This window comes from Antechinus flavipes, chromosome 3 (genome assembly GCF_016432865.1).
Source record: "Antechinus flavipes isolate AdamAnt ecotype Samford, QLD, Australia chromosome 3, AdamAnt_v2, whole genome shotgun sequence".
In the NCBI taxonomy this organism is placed as follows: domain Eukaryota; kingdom Metazoa; phylum Chordata; class Mammalia; order Dasyuromorphia; family Dasyuridae; genus Antechinus; species Antechinus flavipes.
The window spans coordinates 422,772,934-422,785,299 of record NC_067400.1 but is presented as its reverse complement, the minus strand read 5'-3'; the positions used below and the strand labels follow the sequence as shown (position 1 = coordinate 422,785,299).

The window sequence follows — 12,366 nt, the reverse complement described above, 5'->3', positions numbered from 1 at the left end:
GACCAAACTCTAATAATCAAGGACCTTAAATTGAGTCCTTCTTCATTTCAGAAACTTAAATCAATTGGCGCCTTTTGTTTTGTTTTGTTTTAATTAAAGAGGTGGGGAAATCAATATTTGGATTTGTTGTGCTGACAAGAATGGGCAAGTTTTAAGCCTATCTTCAAAGCAGCTAACTTTTGATATTGATGGCTGGCGGGGGGAGGGGAGGAATGGAAAAACTTGAAATGGAGAGACTTGGGGATCTAGACTACCAAGGAGACATTTCAGTAGTCTTTATGACAAGGAGTATTCATTGATATTAGGACATGCTTTTCTTGATAGAATGAAAAATGGGGCCATAGTGGGTTATTTTTTTCCCAGTCATTAAGTCCTGAGCAATATATTGCTTAGAATAAGTTATTTTAATAGCAATATGTATGAACTTACTATTTAGTATATGATCATAGATGTAAAAAGTTCTGATCTGACTTTTACAAATGTAAAACTTCCTTAAAGGTCTTCTACAGTCTAGTTACACAATCAGTATTGTAAATCAGCCACTGTGTGGGCCCCACCCAGTTATAATTGCATACTATACACATTTTTATTACCAATTGAAAGAAGCTGACTTGAATGCGTTCATTTTTCTTCTTATCTTGTGACCTGAAAAAAATGAAATACATAATTAAGGCCATCTTTTCTATGACAAAGAAGAATTCTCATATATACATGATTATATGTGTCTGAGGCCCTCTTGCAGAAGGTACCTCCAGGAACCTAGCAAACCAGGCATCCCAAATACAAGTTTGGGTGGGGAAATATTCAATTTTTTTTTAACATGAGTGACTTTTCTCCTGCCTATCCTTCTTCTTCTCAGGTTACCTGCTTCAGACAGTAAAGCATACCAACCTATCTTTGGTTTTCCAAAAAGTGTTAAGTGCTACTGATATGAAAAAAAAAATGCTGATGCTCCCTTCCTTTTATACTGATAGGATTCCTATTTCTCATCTTTCTTCGAAGATTATGTTTAGGCACCTAATATATGTCACTTGAAGTGCAATTTGAATTTACTTTTAAATTTTTTTTCTAATATCCTAAGCATCATAGAATTACTTGTCACATAATTAATTTACCCAAATAAGACCAGATGTAGGAAGAATTCATGTTTAGTATTAGGGAAAGAAATACAGAAGGCATTATGGAGGCTGGAAGAAGATGAGGATCAAGAAAAACATTGGATTATGAAAAAATTTAAAAGCTATACAAAATAAGTTTTCATAATAGTGCTCAGACCTTCTGAACATTCAAAGCACTGTTTGATTGGTTGGGGTAAAGAGATATAAAGCATTGGGAAACTTTGCCCCTAGCACTATCCTGAAATAGGAATGGGTAAGAACTTCAATTTCATTCAGTGTTGGGTTTTTTTTTTTTTTCATGACTCCACAGGACGTTTTCTGTCTGTGATCCTGGAGTAAGTGTCTGGAGCCAGATCTAAACTCAAGAAAATGAGTCTTCCTAAATCCAGGAATAGCACTTTGTCCATTGTGCCACCTAGCTGCCAAGAACTTCAAAGTCTCTCTCAAAAGTGAACCTAAGGTTTCTCCCTCCAACCTTTTCATGAAAAATATTTTAAGTTTTCATTAATTTAGTGGTTATTTAAACAAAAAGAAATGAAATATCACATATTCACACTGTCAATATGCTAATTTAAAATCACAAATTTGAGGGAGGGTTTATCTTTTTGAAGAAATCTTGACTTACAAAAAGCTAACAAGGACCTCAGAGGTCACCTTGTCCAAGTATTCCATTTGTCTTAAGGGGATTAAGGCTCAAAATTCTCCCCTTGCCTTGAGAAAAATGATTGTGGTTAGACTGGAGAACTGAGAAAGCAGAAAAATGTTATTATAGCATGAAAGCATGATGAAGACAACTATTAAGAAGTAAATCAGTATAAAAAGAGCATCAGTGAAGTATATCTGTAATCTGGGGTAATGAAAGTCAGCCAAGGAGCAGGAGTGACTCAAGACCTCCTACCAAAGTACTTGTCTCTCTTCAATCTTTTATGAGAGCTTTTATTCCATGAGTTTAACAGTCGAGTGTTCAACTCTTATGTCAGCCAATAATTTTTATAGTAGGTAAATTGAATCTAAATTGAAAATAACATATTAAAAAATAAACAGACTTGCACACACACACTTAATCAGGAGAGGGACATGCAGGTTTGCTAAACACTGGAAAGGGTCATCAGATCAATAAGGATAAGTCCAGACTCCCTGACAACCTCTCATGGCTTTATGTCTCAATAGTTGTCAATTGTGCGGTGTGTGCACATAGAGAGAGGCAAGAAAAAAGTCAAAGACGGAAATTGCTCCTTCTGTAGTCTATTGTGAGTGGCACATTCTGCTTCATTGACTAGTGCTCTCTGTCAGAGCTTTAATACAATTGCTTTGCCTTACCTGGCTGGAGGTAGGAGAGGGACAAGGGAGAGCAAAGGACACTCAAAGGTTTCCTGTTTCTGCTCCCCAAACCCCAAGTCCTTCAGAGCTGAACGGGTGCAGGCTTGATATTCCATGATTAAACCAGGGCAGACCAGGGATTATCAGCTATTTGCCCCCATGACACTGCAGTGTAATCACTCCCATATCTTTGCTAAGAAGACCTCAAATGGGATCAGGAAGAGTTAGACATGACTGAAAATGACTGAACAACAACTCTTAAGATCTGCCCAATCAAATAGTTGTATTCTATATTCCTTCTCTGTCCCACACAAGGTAATAGATCCTAAAAATCAAGGAATACAATTTGGCTCAGAAGAAAGTTATCTGGAAATATATGAATCTTTCAGATATAATTTCATTTGTGCCAAACGACAGTTTTTCAAAGCATTTTAATGTGCCCTCTTTGTAATAACTATGTGATTTAGGCAGGGTAGGAAAATGAGACTCAAAGTGATTAAGTACCTGACAATGTTACATAATCTAAGTGGCAGGACCAGAACTGAATGTGGAATGGTGGCCACCATGCAGAGGCCCTCATCATCTAGACCCTTAATTAGTCTATCTTCTTCAAACCTTTCCTCTTTCTGATTCTTCCTCCACAGGGCTGCCAAAGTGGCATTCTTAAAACATAGAACTTACTGTTTCACTATCCTGCTCAAGAAGCTGAACTGCTCCCTATTGCCTCTAGGATAAAATATAAAACCCTCTGTTTGTCATTTAATTCCTTTCTTAATCTGACTCTAGCCTCCTGTTCCCAATAAATTATATATCATTTTTTCTTCACACACTCTACTTTCTGGTCAAATCAGCTTCATTGCTATCTTCACATATCCCATCTTCCTATTTCTAGGTTATCCCTTTACCAGTATTGATGAACAACCTCTCTTGCTTTAGAAGTTCATATCACTCATCAATCACCCAGTTCAGATTTCTGATCTCTAGAGCATTCCCCCTCCTTCCTCAAAATGTTCAGCATTTGATTCACTCTTTTTCTCCAACTGAATACTTCCCTCTTTACCCCCATATAGCTTTAAGATATAGATTACTGTATCCTCAGAGAGTATGAACTCTCAGATCAAAAGCCTTTTAAACTCTTGTGACCTCCATCCTCCATAATTTTTCAAGCTCTGTGATCAAAATCCCTGAAATTTTTCTCTAACTACAATTTCCTATTTTTCTATCTTTTCTTCTACCTTAGCCCTTTGTTTTTTAATTTCAATTACATGTAAAAAAAATTTTAACATTCTTTTTTTTTTAAATTTGAGTCCCATATTTTCGGCTTTCTCTCCCCTTCCCACTATTGAGAAGGCAAACAATTTGACATAGATTTTGCATGTACAAAAACGAACAAAACAGCAAAATCATCAACAACAACAAAAAAAAACCAAGGAAACTACAGTTTTTTTAAAGAATATTTTGATCTGCATTCACACTTCATCAGTTCTTTTTCTGACTGTAGATAGCATTTTTCATAATGAATCTTTGAGAATTGTCCTAGATCATTGTATTGCTGAGAATGTCTAAGTCATTCACAGTTAATTGTCATATAATAGTGCTGTTGTGCTCCTGGTTCTGCTCACCTCACTTTGCACCAGTTCATGTAAATCTTTCCAGGTTTTTCCAAAATCATCATGCTTTTCATTTTTTATATCACAATAATAGTTCATCATTATCATATACCACAATTTGTTCAGCATTGTCACATTTTTGGTCATCATTTCCAATTCTCATTTTATAATTCTCTGCCACCATAAAAAAAAAAGAGCTTTTATAAATATTTTTATACATTTAGGTATACCAAATACTGAGGTCCTTTCTCAAAGTAAACTGTCAGGCATTCCAATTCTGCTACACAGAGCACATTCTGGGCTGGCCACATTGTTCAAAGGCCAAATGTATACTTACCAAAAAGACAATTTTAAGGAGAACTCACACAGGGCAAGTACTCACAAGATGGTCAAAAAAAAGTGATATAAGGACACTTTCAAGGTCTCTCTTAAGAACTTTAGAATTGATTGTATGACATGAGAGACACTGTCATAGGACCACCCAGCATGGCGTGCCCTCATCAGAGAAGGTGCTGTGCTCTATGAGTAAAGCAAAACTGAATTAGCTCAAAAGAAACACAAGATACACAAAAAACCCATCACAAATGTTCATAGGGACTATATATGTCTGACCTGTAGCAGAGCATTCTGAGCTTGTATTGATTTGATCAGCCACAGTCATACACACTATAACTCAACTTTAGTATAGTGATATCATTTTGGTCCCCGACAAGAATATAATTGTATATATAGGCTCTATTCTTAATTATGTCGCTTGGAATATGTCATTTATCTCTATGGGCTTTGGTTTTCTCTTCTTTTTTCTTTTTAAAAATCTCTTTTAAATATAGATACAGAACTAGTAATGCTCTGCTGGGTCAAAATAAAAGCACAGTTTTATAGGGGTATAGTTCCAGGTTGCTCTCAATTGGGGAATAACTTAATAAGCTGTGATATTTGAATGTAATGGAACACTCTTATTCTATTTTAAAATGATTAAAAAAGAAAACCTGGAAAGACCAACATGAACTTATATTGAGTGAAGTGAAACAGGACAAGGAGAACATTGTACACAGTAATAGCAAAATTGTGTGATGATCAACTATGATAAACTTTGCTTTTTTCAGCCATGCCATGAGCCAAGATATTTCCAAGGGACTGATGAAATGCTGACTATATCCAGAAAAAAGGATTATAGAATCTGAATGCAGATCAAAACATACTATTTTCACTTTTTTGGTTTTTTTCCCTTTCTCATGGATTTTTCCTGTTTTTCTCTGCCTTCTTTCACAACATGACTAATATGAAAATATGTTTAACATAATTGTATGTGTCTAAGCTGTATCAGGTTGCTTGCTGGGAAAGGAGGGAAAAGAGAGAGAGAGAGAAATTCAGAGCTCAAAATCTTACAAAGATGAATGTTGAATACATGTAATTGGGGGGGGGGGGGGGGGAGAATATCATTAAGTTGTAAAAAATTGCTCTCCAAAACGGTTGGATCAGGTCCCAATAAAGCAATAATGCACTAGTGTTCCAGTTTTCCCACATCCCCTCCAATATTTATCATTTTCTTTTCTGTCATTTTAGAAAATCTGATAAGGTATAAGGTGGTATGATCATAAGACACTTTGCTACAGTGGGCACAAATGCTTATTATACCCAAACTATGATGAATATGGAAAGACAGGGTCCTTCTTGGCAAAGAAATTCTAAAGAAACTTGTCAATGTTTTCAGTGTGGAAAAGTTGGACATCTAAGAGCCCAGTGTAGAAATGGAGATACAATGAGAAGACAGGGTAAGAGAAAACCCAAAACCCCATGTCCAAAATGTAACTGAGGCTTTCACTGGGCCTCTAAATGTATATTGACCCAGAGGAAGGAGAGGCAGGGCCCAGCTCCAAAGTATCAATCAAAAGACAGGTGGGGCATGATAGCAGCTGAGGTTACACCCAGAGAGACTTTAGAAATTCAGGACTCTGATGTCATCAACCAACAGAAAAGCAATCAGGATTACAGTTGGGGAGAATACAGGCCTTTTAAGACAACAAGACAATATCCAATGCAAACGACTCCAATGTAATTACCAGATGATGAGGAGAAATCCCAAAAGTGGTAAATAGAAGGGAATTAGATAGGTTAACTGCGTGGGGAAGAGGGTCTGCTTATATTTCCACAGATGGAGAATCAGATGGCTGACAATGAGACTGTTAAAAGAACTTTAAAATCTTCAGATGAACTCTGTCCGAGAGCCTCTGTCTGTTTCTTATATATGAGAGAGAGGAATTGTGGGATACCAGAGAGAGGGATTATGGGTTTCTTCCCAGAGTGCTCTCTGGCCCTAAGAGCTTCAAGGGAGGTGTGAATTCAGATATCTCATACTAAACCCTGAAATCTCCCAAATGTATGAACTCCAATGAGTAAAGGTGTGGACACAAGCATTGTATCAATTAGTTCTACTTAGTACCTTGTTTCAGGTTCTGGCCCAAAACATCTCTTTGTAAGATCAGATCAGTGATATTGAACCATGCTAAATTAGATAATTATTGTCTCTATCAACTCTAATGACTTAACAGTTTGTAAAGATTCCAACACCCCATAGTTGTTTTAATTTGCATTTTCCTAATTAATAGCATTTAGAGTATTTTTTCATATGACTATATATAGTTTTGAGTTCTTATCAACTGGGAAGTTACAATCTGAATAGATGCAGAGAAGATAAATGGTGGTGGTGGTGGTAGTGAATAATCCAGGATGGAGTTTAACAAATAATAACAGGCAAAAGGACAAGAGGGCAAATGATTTAAGCATAATTAATAGTATATAACTATATTCATCATTTCTAGAATTAAGACTGAGAAGAGGAAAGGTAGATTGGAGCAAGGTTGACATACTTGGAAAACAGGAAGCAATGGAAGGACTGAAAATCATAAGCAGAATAAATAAGTTTAGAAGGAGATGAGGCATACCAAGATAAGGTCAAAAAGGATACATGATTTAAACATAAAGGGTGATAGCATAGGCAAATTAGGGCAGCATGGAAGCATTTACCTTTTAGATTTATGGATAAGAGAAGAATTTATAACCAAACAACAGATTTTATTATAGAATACAAAATGGACCTCCCCTCCTACTTTACTAAAAAGCCATTCACAGGATTGCAGACTTAAAAATAGGATCTTAAAAGTTCTCTAATTTGACCTTTAATTTTGTGAAGAGAAAAGTGAAGCCCATAGAAGTTAAATGACATATTCCAAGTGACATAATTAAAAACAGAGCCTGAATTTTGAACTATATATTCTGTGATCTCCATGAGAGCAAAGATTGTCTTTTAACTATCTTTGTATACCCATTGCTTAGCATAGTATCAAATCATATCATTCCATTAAGCACGTTGTCTCTCTCAAAAGTTCCTCCTTCTCTCCTACTACATACCTCAAAACACTTAACCTCTCCTCTTTTTTACTCTTTGAGAAAGAAGCAGTCATAGTTCCTATGAGAACAACCTACCCATTTGCCCTTGAAAATCTCTTCCCATCCTTTCCAGGAGTTTTTTCTCTCAGTCATCTCTTTTCTTTTATCTCTTTATCATCCGTCTCTCCTCATTATGCTCTTCTCCACCACTCACATAATCAGTGAGTTCTCTTCGTCTTAAAAAAAAAAAAAAAAAAAAAAAAAAACCTTTGCTAGACTTCATCATTCTCTACTCCCTCTTCCTAGGCAGTCTCTCCCTCTTGGCTTTGTGTGACACTTCCCATAGTCTAACTATTCCTTTTCAGTTTCTTTTGCTGCTTCCTAATCCTCATTCTGCTCATTAAACATGAACATGCCGCTAAATTCTGTCCTGGCCTTCTTCATTTTACAATCTTCTTCTTCAAAAACCTCATTAGCTTCTATAGATTCAAGATGTCTGTATCCAAATGGTTTTCAAATCTATTTCCAAACCTAATTTCAAGTTTCTAATTGTCAGCTATATTTCTCTACCTGGATATCATTTCAGGCAACTCAAATTCAATATAGCCAAAACAAGAATTGTTCTATGTTTTGCCAAAGCTTTCCCTCCTTCAAACTTCCCATTCCTGTCAAGGTCACCACTATCTTTCCCTAGTTTGATATCTTGAATTATATTTAGTTCCTATTTCTCTTCCCCTGTATCCATTCAGTCACAAAGTCCTTTTGATCTTCCACAACAACTTATCTCCACTCACTTTGCCTCTTTGTCAGTTCAGACCCTCAAAAACTAACTGATTTCTCTGATTCAAATCTCTCTCATGCTACAGGATAGCTATCACAGTTGATATTCCTAAAACATAGATCTGGCATGACACTCCTGTAGTCAAAAAATCTTAAATGACTCCCTATGACCGCTCAAATAATATATATAACTACTCAGTCCAACATCACACATTTTTCAGCCCCACTCTAACTGTCCTATTAGCTATTCACAACACACAACATCTCAATTTCCACCTCCTTGCCTTTGCATTTTATGTTTATAATACCCTCCTGCCTCACCCCTACCTTTTTATCCCTTAATTTCTTTCAAAGTATAGCTCAGGGATAACCCCTTATATGAGGCCTTTCCTCAGTTTTTAGTATTCTCTTCCTCAAGATATGATTTTCTATACATAATTTTTTTTTATTTAGACTGTTATACATTGTATATACTATTACCATCACCACTATTACTCCCCCAAACAAATGATTTTTGCCTTTATCTTTAACACCTGACATAGTGTCTTACATACAGTAGGTGCCTAATACATGCTTGATGAATTAAATTACATGTAAAAATAATATCTGCATGGACTCTGGAAGCAAACATAAATGCTTGGCTTAAACTAGGCAGAGATAGAGATAGAGAACAAAAAATGTAGCTTAAGAATACCAGAAAGTAGAATCTATACTAGAAATGGTTCTATTTTTTCTATTCTAGTCCATTTTTAAGCATTTAATGCTTGAACCAACCATTGTAGTATAGAAATTAGAATAAGAAATTACATTAGAAATGTAGCATCATTATTGACAATATTAACTTACCTTGCTTTCTTATTATTGTTATCTGTCAAGGCAAAAATCAAGCAAAAAAATGTTAATATTTAGTGGCAAATTACATGCAAAATCACTAACAGTTTTATTTTTTAGTGTTATACGATAATGTTTCAAGGGATATGGTCAAAATGACTAGGGTTTTGTGTCATTTTATCTGTCTATTGTGTGTATGAGGGTAGAGGGTACATACTTTTTTCTTTAGTTTTTCTTCAGAAGAAATTCTTCTGAAACATTTTATTTTTAAATAAAAATGAGCTAATTTCTATTAAAGAATAAAATTGTCATCCAATCACAAAGACGTTGGTAGATTTGGCAGTTAACCAATCAGAGAAAAGAGTGCTACTGAGATGAATGCTAGTAAAAAATATAGTATTATAAGCTCAGTTATACCTGAAATAAAAAGTTTGATTAATTAAAATTAGCATTCATTAATACATTCATTTTTAGTTTTCCTTTAGAAATGTATGTATAGATTTTTGAGGGTCTAGTCAGTATTTGAACTTACATCCACATTTGCCACTGGAGAATGTGATTAGAGGTCAAAAACTGCTTTACACTCAAGGGAAAAGAGTTGATACTGTGGTGGTCTTCCAAGTTGAAGATAAAGGGATAGGATATGATAGGTAGTGAGATACCTAAGATTCAATGATTTCATGTTATCTTTCTCTTCTGGCTCAAGTTTTAATATAGTTAATAGTCAATTAATATTTATTAATTCCCTACTATGAGTCAGGCATTGTGCTACGTAAGTAATAAGTGGAAAATTGGAATTTGGACCTAGTTCTTCTACTTTCAAATCTAGCTTCCTTTCTGCTAACTACAATACCAGATTAATCTCTAAACATCATGACATTTCTTTTTTTTTTTAATTTAATTTTTATTTAATAATTACTTTATATTGACACTCGTTTCTGTTCCGATTTTTTTTTCCCTCCCTCCCTCCCTCCACCCCCTCCCCTAGATGGCAAGCAGTCCTTTATATGTTGGATATGTTGCAGTATATCCTAGATACAATATACATCATGACATTTCAGTGGTAGATACTAACATATATCCAGGGAGTCTGGAGTCATTGAGTGTGCTTTTGTTGTTGCTTTTGCAGATTAGGGATGGTTTCTCTAGGGCTGGTTCTTCTGGTTAAATTCTTCCAAGGACCTCCCTGTTTACCTCCATTCTCACCCCAATCCTTTCCTTATACAATTGTAAATCCAAAATTGTGGGAAAAGAAGCAAAGAAAGGAAATTCTAGCACTCTGTTAATGTCCCAAACTCCTGAGCAGGTGCTGATATCATCAATCAATCATATAATGTCCAGATCGTGGATTGATTCCAAGTAGGTCACCTACTAGGCAAGTAAGTGACATAAGAGATAGAATGCTACAATTGGAGTCAGGAAAACCTGAATTCAGGTCTTAGCTCAGAAGTTTTCTAGTTCTATGATTAAAGGTGTCATATAACTTCTTTCAGACTGAGTATTCTTATGTGGAAAATAAAGATAATAATAACAACACTTATCTCACATGGATGTTGAAAAGATTAAATTAAATAATAATATTATTTACATAGCACTTTGAGGTTTGCAAAACATTTTACAAATATGATTTTATTTTATTCTTCTAATAGCTCTGTGAGATATGTGCTACTATTATCCTTATGTTATTTATGAGGAAACTGAAAAAAGTGACTTGGTCAGGATCACACAATTAGAAAGTATCTGAGGTTGAATTTGAACTCAAATCTTCCCAAAACTTTACACATGTAAAGTAATTTGTAAAACTCAAAGTGCTATATAATTTCCAATTATTATTATTATTAGCATTTACCATGTGGGAAAATGTGACAAATAGCCCTATTCTATAAAGAAAAGAATTCCTTACATATAAACTGATGGAAGATGAAAATCCAATTATTTAATCAGATTTATTGAACATTTGCTGTATCCAAGGCATCATACTTCATGCAAAGGAAATGAGGTCCTTGTGGTGATTAGACTTTGTAAAAGCATGTTTCTTGGAAACTTAATAACTTTGCCCACTTTTGCCTCTTTTTATAAAAAAAAAAATAATGGCAAAGTCCTTGTTTCCCTCAACTGAAAAGTTGCCTCCCTCCCTTTGGCTAAAAAAAGTAGTAAAACATATGTTTTCAGATATGCCCACAGTGATGACTTATTGTCTTAGTTGTATCCCTTTGCTTTGCTTATTTTCTATTGATAGTAGGGGGAAAACATTGGAAAGTAACAGTACTGTTGCTCATTAATGTTAAATCATTGATAATTATTTTTTTTTAAAGAAAAGAGCTCTTACCGGATTCATATGATTCAAAGGCATAATTCTCCTCTCCAAATTTTCTAACACTGCGTAGAACGACTGAATCAGACATGATAATTTTTATCTCCACTAAATGACCCTGTAAAACAGAAAAGAATCGTTAAAACTCTTGTGTCTTCTAGTAATAAATCAAATTAGTTGAAGTAAAAGAAAAACTCACCCCCAGAATCAAACTTTACTAATTATTCTGAGTCAAAACTGAATTAATGGCTTTGGAGGGCTCTTCAAATTATAAAGTGTTTATGATTAATTATAAGATACATAAAGAAATCTTGAAATCATTTAAAATGTTTTCTACTTTATTTTAAAGAGATACTGGTGAATATGAGAATGTTGTGAAAAGAAAGAATCTGATAGTTTTTTAAGTCAATTTAATTTTTTTAAATGTTTTAAAGAAACTAGATTAACAATTTCAGATATTTGATTTTAGGAAAAACAGAAATCCCATATGAACATATCAGAATCTTCTGTCTAAATTCTGAAAGTCAGGAGTCAAAGGGTTTTTTTTTTATATTTTGAAGTCTTCTTAACAAATTATGGTAATAAAGATTCATATTTAATAAAAGGAGATGCTACTTCTGGAAGAAAGAGCACACTAACCCATTGGTTAAAAACTCGAATAGAAATGTATTACAGGAATATTGACTTAGAATTAATTTAGACAAGTGAACATTGTAACAGTTACCAATAACATTTTAACCTGGTTCTGATCTCACTCTCAACCTCCTGTTTTGTAGATGAGAAAAGTAAGGATCAGACATTGAGTAATTCACCACAGGCTGTGGCGTATTATACAGGAAAAAAATGAATGATCATTTAAGTGTATGTCCCCTTTTGTACTTAGCAAATTCAGAGTTCATAAGGGGAAAATAGAGAGGCTGAGAAATGTGAGTATGAGGTTCTTTCAGGTATAAATGAAGCATAAGCACTTCTTTGGAAACAGACTTTGAGTTAATAAATTGCA

At 34.6% G+C, this 12,366-nt stretch overlaps 1 protein-coding gene across 2 annotated transcripts in view; it reads right to left on the bottom strand.

Moving 5' to 3' along the window:
• Positions 1 to 11,465, bottom strand: part of ABCB11 (ATP binding cassette subfamily B member 11) — a 111,261-nt gene extending 99,796 nt beyond the window's left edge. For both annotated transcript variants that reach the window (XM_051986219.1, XM_051986220.1), the window contains exons 1-3: positions 11,379 to 11,465; positions 9,065 to 9,086; positions 594 to 645 (exon numbers count right to left, since the gene is read on the bottom strand). In XM_051986219.1, coding sequence (XP_051842179.1) covers positions 594 to 645; positions 9,065 to 9,086; positions 11,379 to 11,454 — 150 coding nt within the window. In that variant the 5' untranslated portion in view covers positions 11,455 to 11,465. The remainder of the gene's footprint in view (positions 1 to 593; positions 646 to 9,064; positions 9,087 to 11,378) is intronic.
• Between the last annotated feature and the right edge of the window lie 901 nt (positions 11,466 to 12,366).